This window comes from Dromiciops gliroides, chromosome 3, assembly GCF_019393635.1.
Source record: "Dromiciops gliroides isolate mDroGli1 chromosome 3, mDroGli1.pri, whole genome shotgun sequence".
Taxonomy (NCBI): Eukaryota; Metazoa; Chordata; class Mammalia; order Microbiotheria; family Microbiotheriidae; genus Dromiciops; species Dromiciops gliroides.
Window position 1 is genome coordinate 361,024,868 of NC_057863.1, and position 21,291 is coordinate 361,046,158.

The following is a 21,291-nucleotide window of genomic DNA, read 5'->3' on the forward strand; positions in this document are numbered from 1 at the left end:
AAGGTACTGAAAGGGTTCTGTCAGAAAAAAGACTAGAATTTTCCAGGGTGGTAGCAGTAGGAATAGAGCATGGACATTATATACAACATAAATTTCCAGACACTGGATTTCCACTTTGGAAAATCTGATGAACCTCCTCTATTAACATTTTAAAATCACGATAACTAAGACTGTGCGATGTGTATGCTGTTGGAAAACTGGTCTGTCTGTGGAACAGTCACTATAAGCTGAATGGCAATCTACTGTACGCCAACTTTGTTTTATAAAACTGGTTATGCAATATCTAAATTAATAATAATAGGTACTATTTACATGGTACCTTAAGGTTTGTAAAGATATTTACATCCATCATCTTATTTGATCCTCATGACAACCCTGTGAAACATAGGTACTGTGAGTATCTCCATTTTATAGATGATGAAACTGAAGTGAGAGAGGTTAAGTGATTTGTCTGTTTTCACACAACTAGTAAATATCTGAAGCAGGATGTGAACTTGGGTTTTCTTGATTCAGGGTCCAGGGCTCTACCTACTATGTCAAGCACTTGTTCATGATACTTTGTTCTTAAAATTAATGTTAAATCAGGATTGATATACATAATCCAAAAAACTCCATTATGCCAAAGTATAGATTGTACTCCAAGCATTCCATCTGTCCTGTAATAAGTAACTAAGGATATAAATGTCCAGAAAACATTTTAGATTCATCTTTCTACAATCATTTCTGCCACTGCTAATAATAATAATACCAATGAAAAGTTATTAGAACATTAAACCATGTAAAAACCACAAATGTTTATTGGTATAATTGTGATTCACTAACCTCCAAGTTTGTTTACACATTCTATTTTGGGGAACTATGCCCTTTAACATGCTGACTTGTTAATTTATACTACAATTTACATTTACATATAAATCCTCTTTCCCTTTCCCACTAGCTAACTGGGAGAAAAAAACCCCACATAATTATGAGCACAAATTGTTAGGATGAGAAGATAACAGATTTAATGGCATTGATGTTTGCCTATGGTACTAGCTGAAATTCCTTAAAGATAACTAATGAATGTATGCTATAACACCAATAAACTTGGTGGCATTTCATTATCTATTTGAAAAAGGATCTGCAAATATTTTTGAAAAGTGGAAAAAATTGCACTTACTTTCTGTTTCTTTTCCGGGCTCTACTGTAGGCTTCTAATCCTTCTGTTAGTGTCTTCAACTTCTCGGGCTCCACCTAAGTGAATGTATGAAGACCAAGCCACATTACTCAGACCTGCAATTATTAAGTGCTGCTTTTACTTTACTGCTGAACATGCAGGTCCTTCACCCAGAGGGCACAGTAAAACAGTGCTGTTAGCATTCAACCAGATATTCCTGCTTCAGCGACTCCAGGTATGAACAATGACTAAAATGAAAGTACATTTGTATATGAAACTGCAAAGACAAGATAAACATAAACTGTAACACTTAGAAAATAATACATTTGAGAGGAAAACCTGTAATTCATGAAATGATGCCAAGCAGAGTTCCTTCTTACCTTCACTCCCAGGATACAAAGACATGGAACGTTTCCTCAAGAAGCTTAAAATCTAGTTGGCAATCTATATAACTGGTAAACTGGGACAAGTGTAGACATCATTTGCTTATTAATAGCATTTCTGTAGGCCGTTAGCCTTAATATGGCTCTCCATCAACTTGGACATGATGGTAAGTACTAAATAAACAGGAAATTGGTTATGACAAATGCTATTTTTTAGTTTCTTTCTTTTTTTTTTTTTTTTGCAGGGCAATTGTGGTTAAGTGATTTGCCCAGGGTCACACAGCTAGTAAGTGTCAAGTGTCTGAGGCCACATTTGAACTCAGGTCTTCCTGAATCCAGGGATTTATCCACTGCACCATCCAGCTGCCCAAAGCTCAGTGATTTTTTTTTTATTTTAGGTGAGGCAATTAGGGTTATTTGACTTGCCCAAGCTCACACAGCTAGTAAGTGTCAAGTGTCTGAGGCCGGATTTGAACTCAGGCCCTCCTGACTCCAGGGTCAGTGCTCTATCCACTGCTCCAACTAGCTGCCTCCAAGCTCAGTAATTTTTAAGAGTATATAAAGGGGTCCTGAGATGAAAGTTTGAGAACTTCTATTTAAAGATAGAGGAAAAGAGTAGGGAATGTTTTTCAATTTTTCCATATTTTATCTCAAATGATCCCTAAAGATTTCACATATTTATAAGAGTATTTCAAAGGCAATAGAAGCTGCCTCACCCACCAAGCTTCAGCAATTGATGCCTGGATGACAAAGAACTCCTCATGTTTAAATATATCCTAACAGTTATAGAAAGGCCACTACTGAGAAACTGATCCAATGAAATGCCAGCAAAAGCTTGGGCAAATAGATTGTTGTCTACTTGGTTGAAATTTAAATGTTCTATTCTCACATGTCATTGCTTCTGAATATGCAACCATTTGGCACCTGGATAAGATCCAGGAAGGAAGTAGTCCAATTTGGAGTCAGAAAGTCCATGCACTCAAGTGCACGCACTCGACTCACAGTCTATTTTACTCTTATTTTAGGTGCCATTCCAAAAATTTGCTTATCTGATTTTCCATCCCATGACAGACTCAGAGCAGTAGATTAGGAAGGAAGGAAAGAGAAAAAGAGAGACAGAATGGGGAAGCAGAGACACTGGGAACAATGAGAAATCTGTGTAAATGAAGATAAGTCACTGAAAAATTAGGGCTTGGTTGTCTTATGTATAAAATGAAGGGTTGCATGAGATGAACTTGATGGTCTTTTTTTTCAGCTCTGGCATTCTTTTAGAATGAATGAAGGCTCTGCCTTGTATAACTGACACAAACATGGTATAAACAGAATACAGACATTTATGCCAACAACTTTAATTATACAAATATTTAAGTGTCAATTATGTGCAAAGCAATGCTCTAGGTGTTAGGAATATAAACAAAACAGTCCCTGCCTTCAAAGGGCACATGTGCATATGCGTACATGCAACAACTTCTGCATTTTATCAACATGAATGCTTTAGAATTTACTGGTGGAATTAGAGAAGATAGATTAAAAGAAGGAACATGTCTACTCAGTTCTTTGAAGCAATACGAGTAACAGTAAATGAATGTAATCATATTAGACTTTTCATTTAAAGGATATGCTAGGTGGCACAACAGATAAAGCACTGGCCTTGGATTCAGGAGGACCTGAATTCCAATCCGGCCTCAGACACTTGACATTTACTAGCTGTGTGACCCTGGGCAAGTCACTTAACCCTCACTGCCCTGCAAAAAAACAAAACAAAATTTAAAAATTTAAAATTAAAAAAAAATTTTTTTAAAGGATTTGCTGGGATGAAATCAATGAAGTCAACTATGTCATTCTATATTTTACAGAGGTAAAGGGTAATAATTTGAGTTTATTTTAGAAAGTTTTTGACTGATGAACAAAAATCATAAATCATACAAATCAAGTTCTGTCTATAACTTTTGAACAAGTTTTGGTGATATTCTGAACACTACATTCTTGATTACAATTTTATGATTTATATGCAACTTTTGCACATTGTCATAATGAACATTTTGCTTAAAGGTCACAAAGAATCTGATGGCAACGTTTGATTTGTGAAAAAGAATTGTACCAATAATACTGTAGTTCCTTGAATCTAAGAAGAACACAAACCAAGATTCACTTTTGGAATGACAATATCTTTTTATGTTAGAAAGTGAATACTGTGATGTATCATTTACCTTGTTTCAGCATTTTAGATATTTCACCTTCTGACAAGATTGTAAAAGATAATGTATTAAATTACTTTTACATGGGAAAACATTGATACACTTGAAAAAAAATTTAAAGATGTTTATATCAGAAAAAGGGAAAATAAACTTAGATACTTCTTTAAAAAAACCAAAATTGTGATATTAAAAACCCCTGAACATTACTTTGTTCCATTACTTACCCCAATGTGTCAAAAAAGTCTTTTGATATAAAACACATCAATGTAATATTAAGTAGTCAAAACTTAACAAACAAAACCCTTAGGAACCCAATACTTTCACAAAACCTTAACTAGAATGGCAGGTATTAGGCAACTGATCAGACCTCTGTTACCTAAGGAGCTAATTAGAAATAACTCCTCAGTCCCAGCCAGGGGGTAGCAGATAGTCTCCTTTTCTTATCAACTACTTCACAAAACCATTTCCTTCTAGTCTTCCTTCCCTTCTATTGCTTGGGCTTGTTGTTGACCAATGTCATTAATACTATATCCACAAAAGCTATGTGTCCCCTACCCCCTTCTTCATTATACCTGACTCTAGACTAGTTTTAGTGGGCAGTGGTCAATGAGCAAGCCTCAACTCTTATTACTTTTTGGACAATATTTAATTCATCTTCTTACTGTCCCTCCCTATCCCATAACCTAGGTCTTCCATTCAGTTTTTCACCCCAGCCTCTTATTTTCAATAATAAAGAATCCAGGAAAGACTAATTTTCATTTTCTTCTGAAATGGCCATGAATCTTACTTCTTTGGGGATATTCAAATACCTGCCATTTATAGGTAGCTTTATGTTTGCTTATGGGGCTTAAAAAGGAAAAAATAAAGGAGGTTGGAGGGGGTCATAAAAGAGGACCTTTCAACTCTGTTTTTTGTTAGTTATTAAGAATAAAAAACCTTGAAAGCCTCATATACTTGCCTTACACATAACAGAATAGAGCTGAAATAGAAGGCTTCATATTTAGTGGGCTAGGGAAGGGAATAATTTATATAGCACTTACTATGTTCCAGGCACAGTGCTAAGAGCTATTACATATATTATCTCATTTGATCATCACAATAATCCTTCAAGGTCAATGCTATTATATTCCCTATTCTACAGTTGAGGAAACTGAGGCAAAATAAGGCTGTGACTTGCCCAAGGTCACACAATTGTCTCAGGCTGGATTTTGAACTCAAGTCTTTCTGACTCCAGTCCAAGCACTCTATCTACCACATTACCATCTGTCTATGGTTCGAGGGAAGGCAGGAATCCTGGCCAGAAGCAAAAGGTGGAAGAAAAGCAGCAAAAGGTAGAAGGAATAGCAGAAGGGGAAATTCTTGGAGTCTGTGGAAGAAAAAAAGCAGATAGCTGGGGAGCTATGGATGCTAAGATAGTCTCCCAGTTGTTTACATCTCAATTCCCACAGATCTTTGGTATCCTGCAGAGGCTCTTTTCATTCTTTGTCAGAGTCCCTACCTATATCCCTTTCTCCCTACAGGCCCTGTCCCTGACTCTTACTCTCTTTTCCCTAGTTCTTGATGGTGTTTCCTTAACAGACTCTCCCTAGTGGAGATTCTGTTCTAGAGCATGGAAGGTGACAGGTGGCCTAGAGTGGGAGTAGTCCTCATTCCCAGATAGTGGTAGGAATTTCACTTCCACTGCAATGGAGAGAGATGAGTCCATGTTGGAATTCAGAATCTGTTTTCCCATAGCAGTATTCTTACAGATGGTATGACTACTGTGTAGTACTATTAGTAAGGGGATAGGGACCAGATTTGTTATTACATTGATGGAGCAACTCCCTGGCAAGAAAGCTCCCTCTAGTAATACAAGTAGTTGCCTTCTCTGCCACTTACAGCCATAAAAGTTGTCTGCAGCACTGAGAGGTCAAATGCCTTGTACAAGGTAACATGATCAATATGTCAAAGAGGCAGGACTGGAATCCAGTCCTTCCTGGTCTTGAAGCTGCACTACTGTACTATGCTGTAAATTTCAGCTAATTTATGAATTAATGAGATTGACTTAAGAACCTCATCACCATTTACATAATCATTTCTATGAAAAAATATTAGTTCTGGATAACTATGAATGCATTTAGACCATTACTTATATCTATATTAAGGACTGTCTTTAATTAAAGATACATATATTTTCTTTCTTTTTTCTTTTTTGCAGGGCAATGAGGGTTAAGTGACTCACTCAGGGTCATATAGCTAGTAAGTGTCAAGTGTCTGAGGCTCTATTTGAACTCAGGTCTTCCTGAATCCAGGGCTGGTGCTTTATCCACTGCGCCACCTAGCTGCCCCCTGATACAGATATTTTTACTGATTAATTATAACTCTATATACCCTTGGTCACCCATTAGGAGCCTGAAATGCCTGCTATCAGATGTTGCCTTTTGGGGGGACAAGGTGAAAAGGTATTTTATCCCTGCATTTATATTCCATGGGCATAATCAATGTGTCTCTACATATACCTAAAAATACTTTGTATTCTTTATATTTTAAAAACTTTATCATAACAAATGCATTCTCTTTTTACTTACTGATTCTTTTATGTGATCACTGTTTTGTACTGTCAGTATGGTCAAGAATTTAGACTCACTCTGTTAATCTAGATTATACATTATGGAAGAGGAGGATTTTCATAAGTAAGCCATTGTTTACTTGGCTCCCAGGACAAACATTACTGGATCTAGGAACTGAGTTAACTTTTTTAGGGTTTCATGGTAATATGTGGTATAATAACTTATTAAATGACAGTCTTGTTACAGGAAGGAACTGTTAAAACCTGCAAAATATTTAATTTGTTCTTTGTAAGCAAAATACATGCCAGAAGAAAATGGATGAATTATGCCTCGTATATTGATAACTTTTGTTAATTAGAAATCTCAAAATTCTTGGGACACTTTACTTAGAGAAGAGCTGCCACAGAGATTAAATGATAGACTGAAAGGTCACCGGGTAACTTTTAATGGTAGAGCAAAGATGGAACTTATGGTTTCTAAAATGGTACTTTTTATTTTTATCACATATACCTCCCAAACTACTAAAATTCCTGTTGTCTTCCATGAAACAATTTTGTACATTTGAACAGAAAGGAAATTAATACACTCAAAAGGTAAGCAACTCCTCCTGGAAAGCTTCCCCTGTTGTTCCTCAAATAAGCCTGACTCCAAGAAGAAACAATGAACTAAGAGTCAGGAAACCTGAGTCCCAGTTCCAGCTGATACAAATTGAGTTACATGCATGACTTTTTATCTCATGTAGCCTCAAATTCTGCATTATAAAAATTTCTAAGATTCACTGGATAGAGTGTCAGGCTTGGAGTCAGGAAGACACATCCTCCAGAGTTCAAATCTGGCCCATGACACTTACTAGCTGTGTGATCCTGTGCAAGTCATTCAACTTTGTCTCAGTTTCTTCATCTGTAAAATGAGTGGGAGAAGGAAATGGCAAACTACTCCAGTAACTTTGCCAAGAAAACCCCAAATGGGGTCACAAAGAGTTGGACAAGAATGAAATGACTGAATAACAATAACAAAATTCCTTTCATCTCTAAAATCCTATGATTCTATGAGGTAGGCCTATACTGAAGAAAATACAAGTTGATCAACAATCATTTGGTAAATCTAATTGCTATGCACTAGGGATACAAATTTTCCCTGACTTCAAAGAGTTAACTGAGGAAAGACATGTTTACAGATAATCAAATGTAGGGAAGTGGGGGGGGGGAGAAATGGGAAGAGAACAAGAATTTATTAAGTACCTAGTAAGTTCTACACACAGTGCTAAACACTTTTGCCTTTTTTTGGGGGGGAGCGGGGCAATGAGGGTTAAGTGATTTGCCCAGGGTCACACAGCTAGTAAGTGTCAAGTGTCTGAGGCTGGATTTGAACTCAGGTCCTCCTGAATCCAGGGCCGGTGCTTTATCAACTGTGCCACCTAGCTGCCCCGCTAAGCACTTTTTACAAATATCATATCATATGATCCTCACAATAATCCTGGGAGCTAGGTGCTATTATTATTTCCATTTTTTATGGTTGAGGAAATCAAATTAGACAGAGGTTAAGTGACTTGCCCAGGGTCACACAGGTAGTAAGTGTCTGGGGCTGGATTTGAACCCAGGTTTTCTTGATTCCAGGTCCTGTGCTCTATCTCATTGCTGTAAAATGAAGATAATAATAGCACCTACCTTCCAATACTTGTAAAGCATTTAGCATAGTCCTTGGAACATGGTAGATGCTTGGTAGATGCTTGATTCCTTCCTTTTAAAATATACAATATATATTACATAAATACACAGTGATTGGAGTGGGGGACCCACAATTAGGGGAGACAAGAAAGGCCTTTAATAGGAGGCAGCACTTGAACTGAGCCTTGAAGAGAATGAGGGGCTCTAAGAGGTGGCGGTAACAAGGGAGAGTATTCTAGGCATGGGGGTAGCTGATGCAAAAGTCTGGAGGTAGGAGATAAATGTGGTATACAGGAACATCAAGTAGGACATGGGGATAATCATGTGGAGAGGGAATAATGTGGATAATCTGGAAAGACAAACTAGACCTAGACTGTAGTGTTTCAAATGTTAAAAAGATTATAATTTATGTTAAATGAAAATGGGAAGCCATTCCTCTTAAGCAGAGGAATGACATGATCACATCTGAACTTTAGGAAAATCCATTTAGCATCTATGTGCTGAGTGGACTGAAAAGGGCAGTGACTAGACAGTGGAAGACCAAATAGGGGGCTACAGTACTAGTCTAGGCAAGGGGTGATTAGGACCTAGATCAGAGATGTAAAACATGTGGCTGATAATATGCCTTAGTATGGTTGGAACCAGATGAAAATATAATTGGGAAATATTTAACAAATAAATAAAAATACAATAAAACACAGCTAATGATAATACATGTTTTTTTAAGTCAATATGTTGCCCATAGGCATTTTTATGTATAGTTTAGTAAAATTAGTTTCTATTTCAGTTTGATACCACTGACCAAGATTATGGTAATTGTTATAAATCATGGGGAATGGAGGGATGAAACATATCAGGGAGATGGAATTGACAAGACTTGGCAAATGAGTGGATATTGAGGGTAAAGGACAATGAAAAGTAGGAGATAACTCTAAGGCTGTGAACTTGGGTTATTGGAAAAAAGGTAGCACCTTTGACAGAAATAAGGAAGTTATGAGGAATAGGCTTATTTTATTTTAGTCAACAAGTATTTATTAAGTGCTTAGTATGTGCCAGGCATTGTACTAAGGCCTAAGTAAATTTTTAAAAAGGCAAAAAAGTCCCTGATTTGGGAGAATTAAATGAGTCCTTCTTTAGACATGTTGAGTTTGATATGTCTATGGGGTACAGGTAAGGATGTCAAGTGGACAGTTGGAAATATAGTACTGGAGCTCAGGATTAGAAAGAGAGCTCTGGGAGTCATTTGCATAGAAATGATAGTTGAATTTATGGGAATAAATTAGATCACTAAGTCCAGAATAGACCATTGGGGTATAACTACATGTAGGGATCAAGAAATAAACAGAAGGTAGAAAAGTGGAAACAACAAATATAGAAAGTTCTTCTAAGAGTTTGGACATGAAATGGAAGGGATAGCATGGTTATATTATTAATATTAATACAATATATTAATATAACAATATGAATATATTAATCATGTCCACCTAAAATAATTTCACTATTGCAAACTGTTATAATTTGAACCAGTCTTGTTAATTCTTGTATTTTGTACCTGACACTTACAGATCACTTGTATAGGCAGTTGGCTCTAATCACAGATTATTTTTTACAATATTGGTTTAAATCTAATCTTAATGTGACAAAGAAAAATGCCCTTCTATCCCTTTAAAAATAAGTGAAATTGTAGATCTCAATCCATCTTCCTAAAGATTAAAGACTACTAATTAAGTATACCTAGCAAAATTATGGATTTGCCTCAAACATTTGATTCCATGAGTAAATTCTACATAAAATATATATATATTTTCATTATTTTGTATTGGGTAACACCAACGATGCAGGCAGTGATGTGCTTTCATTTCCTTTTTGATTGGCCTCAGGAAATGACAATGAGTCATTGACAGGGAAAAAGCTCGTCAGCTCAGTACAGTAAATTTTCTAGTTTTTCTTTATCAGGTTTTGTGCTATCTTACCCTTCTTTTTTTTTTTTTTTTTTGCAGGGCAATGAGGATTAAGTGACTTGCCCAGGATCACACAGCTAGTAAGTGTCAAGTGTCTAAGGCTGGAATTGAACTCAGGTCCTCCTGAATCCATTATCTACTGTGCCAGCTAGCTGCCCCCACCCTTCACTTTTTAAAAAAATTTTAATTAATTACATTTTTTTTTTTGCAGGGCAATGAGGGTTAAGTGACTTGCCCAGGGTCACACAGCTAGTAGGTATCAAGTGTCTGAGGCTGGATTTGAATTCAGGTCATCCTGAATACAGGGCCGGCACTTTATCCACTGCGCCACATAGCTGCACCCCCACCCTTCACTTTTAAAATCTTTTTTATATTTCTATAATTTCTCAATTTTCTTTTCTTTTTCATCTTGCTATTATCCTTGATAACAAAATCCAAACTTTCTCCTCTTCAAGGAGATCCTGTTGACAGAGTACTTACATTCTCACCACAGCCAATTAAAATGAAGTTATATACAAAAATAAAAAAATGAAGTTATATCCAATCTGTAGGAAAACTGAGTTTCCATTGCTAGCTGATACAATACTATTCCAAATAGTCTGCTTGGTCTTTTTTTTTTTTTTTTTTTGTGAGGCAATTGGGGTTAAGTGACTTGCCCAGGGTCACACAGCTAGTAAGTGTTAAATGTCTGAGGTCGGATTTCAACTCAAGTATTCCTGAATCCAGGGCTGGTGCTTTATCTACTGCGCCATCTAGCTGCCCTATCTGCTAGGTCTTTGAATCCAGAGATTAATTGATGGCAGTTAGGGAAAAATTTTATACATATGCATATATGTATATAAGTATTTTTTCTATATGTACACTAAGAAGATATCTTTCAACACAGATGTGGCAAAGAAATCATTATCAGTAATTAAGACATACCAACAATATTCTATAAATCATAATCTTGAATCGTTACTTCATTGTTCAACTTTCACTTTTAAGACTTCTATCTCAATTAAAAAAAAATTTTAGTGAGGCAATTGGGGTTAAGTGACTTGCCCAGGGTCACACAGCTAGTAAGTGTTAAGTGTCTGAGGCTGGATTTGAACTCAGGTCCTCCTGACTCCAGGGCTGGTGCTTTATCCACTGCGCCATCTAGCTGCCCCATTCTATCTCAATTTTTAAAATGAGTTGAGTGAAATTTTAAAGTGAATTGAATTTTCAAGCTATACTCTCTAACACAAGGGACTCTGAATTGGCTAAACATAGGTCCAAAACCCCACTTCACTATGGGCTTTAATTATGAGACAATATTTGTTTATCTAGAATTGTGAACACTGTTGATAGTCTAATCTCTGTCTAGCAAAAATAATTATGACCTTTAACTTTGGAATTAGTTATTATAGTATATAAGAAGAAAGGACTAAATAAGATAAGCATTTTAAGGACGATGATTCATTTCAAACACTATTGCAAATATTTGAAAGACATATTTCACAGTACGGGTCAGTTCTCTCTAACAGTCCAATCAGTTCAAATTTCATTTCAAATAAACAATTTAGCACCTGCTCAATCTCAGCCTCTAACTCTCCTATCCTCACTTGTTTTCTTAAATTTGGCTTTAGTAGAAACATACATTAGATCAATTTAAGATCAACTTTAAGACCAAAAAGCCTATACAAAATAGTGAAAAAATGATTCGTACAGAGAAGAAAAATTCATTTTTAAAATTTGTTGAGCAATACTATTCTCCACTTAGTCTCTATTGTGAAGCTTCATCATCATATGAAGGTGATACTGACTTCTCAAAAGCTATGCCAGTGGAGTCTAAGCTCTACTAAATGGCAAAGGTGCTGAGTGTGGGCCAAGCAACAGATTCTATGTCTGTAATTTAATGACTATCTTGCTAAGTTCAGAGAATCACATCACCAAAAGGTGTCAACAGGTGGCTACATTTTCTTTGGCCACAGTATTTCACGAACATCATCTAAGGTGTTAAAGAAGAACCCACACTGATTGAATTGTATATCTTTGTTTTGTTTTGTTTTTGTGGGGCAATGAGGGTTAATTGACTTGTCCAGGGTCACACAGCCAGGAAGTGTCAAGTGTCTGAGGCAGGATTTGAACTTGAGTCTGCCTGAATCCAGGGCTGGTACTTTACCTACTGCACCACCTAGCTGTCCTGAATTGTATATCTTTGTAAGTACTAAAGGGATGCAATCTTTTAATGTTAAATAATATAGGAAGGGCACCAATGTGGTGGCAGAATATATGACTTTTTTTTTAGAAAAGTGAGAACAAGTGTTATGATGAACTATATAAATTACAGAAAAATAACCGGGTTTTATCAGTTATTTTGTCCTAAAGTAGCTGTATGGATAGTACACATATTACACACATAGTACACATGCCAGAGATGATCAAACTTTTTCCTTTAAGTATTACTGGGTATCTTTATCAAAGTCTGGAATTGTGTATACCTGGCCATAATTCTATATTCTAGAAAGATGAGGCCCTCATCTTGTTTTTATAAAATGAAGCTCTCAAATTCTATAATTCAGTGATGTCAGGTTATATCCAATGAGGTTTCAATTAGCTAACAATGTTTTATATTAGAATATATTAAGATATTCATTTAAAAATCTCTTAAATGTATTTAGCAAATGAAAACAACTGTTACAAAAGTATTTTTAAGCAGAGTATTGTTTGAATATGGAAGATCCAGTTGTAATACATTCTCTCAATTTGTATAATAATGAGCTGAAATTCTTAAAAGCAGTTTATTCTTAATTTACTTAAGGTCAAATATATGTTCTATAATCTTTTTATGCTTAAACTACTTAGACAAACCCTTCCTTCACTAAGATATTGCAGAAGCAAACTCTATCCTAAGTCAAACTATCACAAATTTAATATTAGCAGGGTATGGATTTTGTTGTACAATGAATACATTCTAATAGTAAAGCATGTTAAAGTGATATTTTAAAATCCTCTTGCCTAGGAAATATGGCAAAATCCTAAAAGATCAATGTGCAAGAAAACAATGATTCTGCTATATTTAACATTAAAATGTAATGTTGCCCATAATTTAGTACAGTGCTCTCAGTACTGGTGAGGAAGCAAAGAAGACTGGCATTGTCCCTTAGCTATCCAAGGTCTATACCTGAGACTACCAATATAATTTGAAGACATGGAGAAGTACTAAGAGAGCAGTTGTAATGCTCTTTGGGTATCAGCTAGCAATTTTAATGATCAGAACATATATGTTGTATTCAGTGGTGTTTGAAAGGCTCATGGATATAGATCTCTCTAGTTCTTTCTCTTTTTTTTTGGTAGGCATCAGGAAATAATAATAACAAACATTTATATAGTGCTTCAGCTACATGACAGCCTGATAGGAAAATGAAAAGGGATAACAGTAGATGGAGTCTGAGTGATTCTTACTAAAGGTCAATATGGCATAGTACCAACCTTTGAGTCAGAAAGACATAGATAACTACAAGTACTACTACTAACAAACCTAGCTGTATGACTGTAAGCAAGACCCAACCTCTTAGTACCCATGGCGATTCCCTAAGATGTTAGATTACATAGTTGTAGTGCTGGAAGGAAGGAGACATAAAAGAAATCACAAGTTCAGATGGGAAAAACGTTAATAATCCATAGTACTTTATACTTTTTTTCACTCTAGCCTTATAAGAGCCTTTCATAAAGCCCCCAAACAACATTTCAATGTTACCAACTAAATTTTTTTTTTAATCCCCAAACTATTCCAACATAACATTTAAAAAATAATGTTAAACTTTAAGAATATCTAACACTGTACAGGTATTCAAGTAATAGAGATAAATACCTTACCAAAATGAAATGTTCTTTCAGTTCTAAATCCTATAAACTTTGTGATGCTAAGACTAGAGGCCAGGCCTTCTGACTGTGACAGGGACTTGTGAACACAACCGGTGTTTTTAGGTTTTTAGTTCAATTGCAATTCTATCTCATCAGAAAAGCAGTATTAACATGGGCATAAGCCCTGGAAATGAAAATTTCTACAATACCTAATAGAGTGCTCTGTACATTTTAAATATTTAATAAATACCTGTTAACCAGTTGAATGAGAATATTGGATGTTTAACAACGGAACCCTGCCCTGGGCGCAGCTACATGGCACAGTGGGTAAAGTACCGGCCTTGGATTCAGGAGGACCTGAGTTCAAATCCAGCCTCAGACACTTGACACTTACTACCTGTGTGGCCCTGGGCAGATCACTTAACCCCAATTGCCTCACAAAAAAAGAAAAAAAATGGAACCCTACCTGGTTAAAAAACATAGAAACAGAAACATTATAGGGTGATTTTTTTTTCACTAAAAAAGGATTCCTTTAATTTTTCTCTTTTGATCAGCATTCACACACTTAGAGTCACGAGTGAGAAGTTTTGGGGCAGTTTAATATAGTATTTCTTTCCTAACTATCATCATTCCCATAGCTGCTGGTATTTATCGCCTTAAAAGTTTTTAGACCTAGTTAGAAGAACTTGAAGATGGTCATCATTAAGATCAACAGGGATCATTTTACTTAGCATTCTGGCAAAAAGAAGGAGGTGACAATTAGCAAGTCTGGAGGCAAGCTTTTTTGGTACTGATTTTATAGGAAGCAGTAATGGTTATAAGTTCAAAGATAAAATGAAGTCAATTTATTGTATGCTGTTTGAGGGCTAATACTTTTTTTTTTAACCTGTAAAAGTAAGGATAATGCCTGAGAATATCTTATTATTTTTAAAAAGCATGTTATCTTTGAGATCCGTAAAGTGCTTTATCCTGTTCTTTTGTTTGTTTGTTTTGTAGGGCAACGAGGGTTAAGTGACTTGCCCAAGGTCACACAGCTAGTAAGTGTCAAGTGTCTGAGGCTGGATTTGAACTCAGGTCCTCCTGAATGCAAGGCCAGTGCTTTATCCACTGCGCCACCTAGCTGCCCCCTATCCTGTTCTTTTAATAATGGCTAAATGTTTGATTTAAATTATGAATATCTGGACATAAAATTATGGTATTCTTTTAAATCGTGGGAAAAGGAAGAGAATAAGCATTTATATATAGTCTACTATTTGCCAGTTACTATTAGGTGCTTTTTAAATAAATATTATCTCATTTGATCCTCATAAAAACCCTGGGAAGGAGGTGTTATTATTATCCACATTTTATACCTTAGGAAATTGAGGCAAACAGAAGTTAAGTGATTTGCTCAGGATCACACAACTAGTAAATGGTTGAGGCTGGATTCGAACTCAGGACTTCCTGATTCCAGGGCTTGCACTTACTCCGCTCTGCCACTGGTTGTCTCTAAGTATGTGCTTTAAAAAGGTGTGCTATATTTTATTATATTGGGACAAAAAGTTTTTCCTTGTGAATGAGTCTCAGAAATTATAATGTAAATTAAAGAAAATTTTTATATCTATAAATACTATAGTCACATTTTTTTTCAGGAATGTATTTGTTGCAAAAAGCAAGCTATTAAATATTTTAATAATTAGTATTAAAATATTTTATGAAGACAATATTATCTTAGAATTAGTACAGATTGGGTTAATAACTAACATGATGCCAAACAAACATTTCTAGAACACTATTTATCAAATGATTTTTTCCCCCAGTTCAATAGATGATGTCCCTGAAGTTTCATTTCCCTTAATGCCTGCAAAAGTTCAAGTCTGTCTATAAGTTTACAAATGCAAGTCACTGTGAGGGCTAGGGCCAAAGTCTAATGTGAAATATATTAAAAAATAAAAACCTTTACTTTGTTGGGAATAAAGAACATTATTTAAGCTAGACATCTATGAATGAAAGAATAGGTTTTAAGGGGAGAGCAAATGCTGTAATATTTCTTCAATTAAGCTTATTTCTGAAGTCATACATGTATACTAAAGACTTGGTTCTTTCATACAATGACAGCAAAATGTTCTGTTCTAAATCTTTTGTTTGTAGTGGTTCCATTTGTATGACAAAGACCCTTTTTAGTTGTCTCTAATTATTTACTGTACAAACTGGAGGAAAAAAAAATGTTTGGGTTTATCAACCTAAATAATGGATGTCTCTGATCTCAGAGGGATTGGAGAATAACATGTTTTACAAATGGAAGAAGTGCTAAATTATCTTCTTATCAAAGCCAGAACCTTTATTACCACACAGTATCCTTATAGGTGTATATTAGTTACCTGTTATATGCAAAATATTTGTCAGGATTTAGGAGAAAGATTTCTTATTGTAAGGATATTTCTGGTTTCCTGCCACCAAATCTAAGTGAATTATAAGTCTAGGTTGGGTTGAATCAGTTTTATACTAGTAATTTAAGAAAAAGATATAATACAAATTATTTTTCTATCCACAATAACTTCTTGCAAGATTTAGAGATCAAGAATTTTGTATTTTCCCATCATACATGTGGTACCTGTACAATAATCTGTATCTAGTCAGAAATATATTTTTCTATCAGTTTTTAAACTTCTTTCTAAACTTTACAAATTGAGTCAATGCTTTCATATGTGCAAAAAAAGGTTTGAGGTCTCATACTAATTTCTTCTAAACTGAACAGTAGTTTCAGGAAGGAGTTTTCATTTAATTTATGTGATTAAGTTAAGTTAATCAAAACCAAACTACAACCCTAAATACTTCCATATGTTAGAAAGGACTAGGATTTTTCCCTATAAAGAGACATTATTCAGAACATAGAAAATACCTGCAGTATGTAATAATGATGATATTTAATGGCTCTCTTCTGCTCTATATATCATGCTGGGGAAAATGGAGAGGCAATCTCAGTTGACAATAAAGCTGATTACCCATGAAACTGGGGAGCACACAATACATCCAGGCCTCCAATAGCTGCTCCATCCTTTTTGCCATTTACTGCCATTAAAACCTACTTTTCCTCCAGTCCTTTGCATGACACCCAGGGTTGGGTGGATGCAGGAGAGGCAGGCAAACTTGGTAACAACTTAATAATGAGGATCCCAGGTGGGAGACCCTTGGAACCTCCTTGGCTTTATAGGTGCTTTTTATTTCACCATTCACTGTCATTTTGCTAACTACAATCACCTCTTCTTTTATACTCCAATTCTGAGGTACATCAATGAGTTAAGAAGAAACATGATTTCAATCACTATAAAACCGATCAGAAAAGTAACATCAAGTAATAATTGATTGATAAACAAGGTTGGCATTGACAACAAGTATAGCATAGAGAGACTGATATACCTTCCCTTCCTCAGTGTTTTGTTGACATGAATTGTGAACTTCTTCTTCTCGTACTAATTTGCCAGGCCATGAAGTTAGTCCTTTGATTTGGCCCCAGACCAAGTCGCCAACATTAAACGTCCTTGGTCTATAATGTATTAGCTCATTTGAAGATGGGGACTCTGGGTTCCTTAGGTCATCTTCACTACTAATGCTTTTAGCGTCCGAAGGGCTAGGCACACACCCATTAATGCCTTTGGCATTAAAATCTCCATTAAAATGGATATAGTCTTTAACTAGAGAACTTTCCAGGCTATTTGAGGAACTTGGAGATTGCTCCTCCATGACTAGCTCTTGCTTTGAAGCACTCAGCAATTCTCCAAACCCTCTGCTCTGTTGAGGCCTATTTCCATTAATATGTGCACATCTTTCCACAGTGTTCTCCAGTCTCTCCTTAAAACTCATCATAGTTCTTTTGTAGTTGTTATACCTGAAATTTTCTTCCAACATTTTATCCCCTTGACAGTTTCTTTGTGGCAACAGAATTGGATGCTGTTCTCCTGGAAGTAATGGCAGTGTGGAGACATTATTGGGCCTTTCATGACAAGGACTACTGTGGATGTGAGTTGAGTGATCTAAAAATTCCTCACACTTCCATCTGTTTATCTCTCCACCAGGACTCTGCTCTCCTTCCCACAGTTTTTTAGGTGTGTTGCAACCTGCTGATTTGAAATACTCAAATCCATCTCCCTCATTTGAATTTTTTCCATGTTCCAGATTTTTTGGGAGACGAGCCCCTCTTACATTCCTTAGCCTGTTGTCGTGATCTGCACCACTAATGTTTCTTCCGTGAATTACTGCACTGACAGCACTAGAGAGATTTAATGGGTCACCAATTGAGGCAGTGAAGGCACTCATGGCACTCAAAGCTGGAATGGGGCTAATCTGAGTTGTACTGCTAACTGCAGTGGTGATGACAACTTGCATTCCTTTGCTTGCAGCATCTACAACTGCTTTGTAAATTGCATCTACTGAAGCATCACCCTGACCAGCCACATTGAGGCTATCCTTTGCCTGTTGTCCCAGTGTTGGCTCAGTCCTCTGTTGCAACTCGCAAGCTGTATCTTGGAAAGGAGGAAGTGTAGTGTTAGAATTCTCAGGAAGTGCTGTCAGACCACTTTGAGTGCTCATTCTTTTGTTTAGGAGAGCTGCATCTTCCTGCATTCTCACCTTAAAGAAATATACAAAACAAATGGTGAGAGAGAAACAGTATGGTCCTCACGGAGAGAGATTACATTTTCACATTTTAATTGATAATAAAGATGTAAAAATGAAGGAAAGAGATAATAGATTAAAAAAATGAGAAAGTGACAATGTAGAAAGCCATATGATAATATTTTATGTATTATAGGGCAGGTATTACAGTAAGAAAGATCAGATTTTTTTAAGGAATGTCAATGTCTTAATTCCTATTAACATTTCTACAGTGACCAACTTTGAAGGAAATAAATACAAAATGTTTATAAGTGATGGTTCTAAAAATGTACTGTCATATACTTTTAGATTAAGGATTTTAAGAGGGAAAGAACACAATGTTAGCACTGTTCAAATTCAAAAGGGGAACAGGCAATTTGAAACAAATGTTAATTCACTAAGATGTCAAGTTGTTCTAGAATAAATAAATGATAGATCATCTTTTCTTAAGTAGTGAAACATTATATAGCCCTATCATTCACAGTTCTGAAGTCTTCAGATAGAAAAAATGTGAAATACTCATAACAATTTTCTTACTTGTTCTGTAACAGAGGTGACAAGTTTTGTGGAAGTCTGTTGAGCCACCCTGTATTACCAATTATTTATTGTGATCAATTTCTTGTGCCAAGTTAAGAAGTTACAAGGAAAGCAGAAAAAAAAGAAAAGTTTTTCAAAACATTTATTAAAAAAAAGATCGGATCAAGGACCTGATTTTTATTTTGCAAACTTAGGAAAAACAATCAATAATCCAACTAATACAAAACCTTTTTATCATTTAATTAATTAATTATTATTTTTTCTTTCTATCATTTAATACAAAACTTTTCTACTCATTCTTCACTTTTCCCTTAAAGGTGATGTTCCCTGGAACCCAAAGCAATTACGTTTTCCTGTTTTGCTTTACAGGCAACACACCTAAGGTAGGTGTAGAGAACTAGTTAATGCTCTTCCTACTTACCTTTGGGGTGAAGGCAGGCCAGATTCACAACTGTGTTTGGGGCTACACAATGGCCTATACTTAAGGCTGTTGGGAGGTGAGGGAAGGAGGGAGGGTTAAGGACAAGACATTTTTCCACCTTTATGGATATTTCCACCCACTATGGATATTCTTCTGTGAATTTGGATTTCTTGTCCTCTTCCCCAATATGGAAAAGAATCAAGTTGAAATATATTTATAAGTTGTGATTTTGAGTGGCTTCTTCTTATTTACAACCAAATTCTCCATCTTATTAAATGTCTCTAATGATTTTACTTTTTTCCAATGCCAACATTATCTACTTTGATCACAAATATTTCTTTGTTAGCATACTTTAGAATGACATAGCATCTTATTACTGTTACTAACAGATTTCAGAAGATTACAAAAATAATTCTAATCAAAGGAAATAATACATTTAAATGTTTAATCACGGACATTGTTTCCTACTAAAGTTATCTAGGAAGGACATCACAATCTACTTGATATTACTTGGCTTGGAGTTCAAGACCGAGCTCTGCTATTCACTAGATTTTGGGCAAATTATTTGACTGTTCTGAATTTCAGTTTTTGGCTTGGTAAAATGTTGAATAAAAATAGCCTGTTCTCAAGGCTATTGTAAGGAATGGGCTTTATAATTGGAAAAATCCTATAAAATATGAGTTAACAATTTTTACTACTGGTACGACTATTACTATTCCTACTCCGACGCTGTTCCCTCCCAGCATGAAGCAGGAAAATAACTATAAAGTACCTGAAAGTTTTGAAAAAGACAAGCCATAGGATTTGAGCTGTTGCCTGGACCAGGGATTGTGGGCTGTCCTTGAAACGCCTGAAGATTCTGGTACCCATGGAGAAGCTGCTGTTGTTGCTGATTTGAAGGAAACATTTGATTGCTGTTTAATAGTGACTGTAGATGAGTCAGTTGATGGTTATTCAAAGTATTGTTTATTGATGACATGTCACCTGTAGTTTCAAAAACACAAAAATGCAAGTCAACACAATTTACAGAAAAGTTCCGAAGCTTATGTTTGCGACCAGAGCCATTCCTGAATCAAATACTAAATGCTGGAATTACACAGGTAATTATTTTTTTTTCCCTCTCTCAACTCTCAAAAAGATATAAGGGATGAATGTACATGTTAGTCACATCTTATAGGCACCACTTCTGATAACCCTTGATTTTAATCTCCCATTTGATCAAAAGTTGTAAAAATTTGGAGGGATTGTTTTATTAAAATTATTTTTAAGCTTCCTTAAATTTTTTGATGTATTTAAAAAGCTTTTAGAAACTATGAAAACATTAGAGCTGCATGTCAATTTGTCCTCACTTGAAAATGAACCTGTGCATTATTTTTTGCTTATCAAGTTCACTGGTAAAGCCCCAATCTTTAATTGATGCCAAACAAAATTAAACAAACAATTTAGAAATCTACATTTTGGGTAGGGAAAGTAAAAAAAGTTATTACCTAAAATTTTTTTAACGTGAGCTAGCATCACAGTAGGAAAAAGCTTTTCTTTGTGATTATATTTAAAATTAATTATTATGTAATCAGGTGGGGATAACTTAGTAAGGAAAATTACTTTTTAAAAAATTAATTTATTCTTCATTTATGGAATAAAATATAACACAGCATAATGAAAAAGATGATTGCACATGAAAGTGCAACTCTATTATTAAATTTACTTTTAATTCCTAAATTAACCTAATCTGAAATTGATATACACACAGTGATTCTGAGGTCAAGGCTTTAGGAATTTTCCTGTAGCTTGAAAAATACTGATTTCATCTGAGTTTGGTAGCATATGCTACCAAATCTCAGCTACTGGGGAAACTGAGACTGGTGAGGGGGAAGCAGTACTGGGTGGGAATTGGAATAGGTCAAAGCTCCCATGATGATCAGTAAAGGGACTTCTACCTTGGATAAGACAGGAAGA

General features: G+C 35.5%; 1 protein-coding gene across 2 annotated transcripts in view; it reads right to left on the bottom strand.

Moving 5' to 3' along the window:
• Nucleotides 1-21,291, bottom strand: part of MBD5 (methyl-CpG binding domain protein 5) — a 445,079-nt gene that overhangs the window by 25,605 nt on the left and 398,183 nt on the right. For both annotated transcript variants that reach the window (XM_043995606.1, XM_043995607.1), the window contains 3 exons: nt 20,108-20,319; nt 17,145-18,353; nt 1,160-1,233 (listed from right to left, as the gene is read on the bottom strand). In XM_043995606.1, the coding sequence (XP_043851541.1) occupies nt 1,160-1,233; nt 17,145-18,353; nt 20,108-20,319 (1,495 nt within the window). The remainder of the gene's footprint in view (nt 1-1,159; nt 1,234-17,144; nt 18,354-20,107; nt 20,320-21,291) is intronic.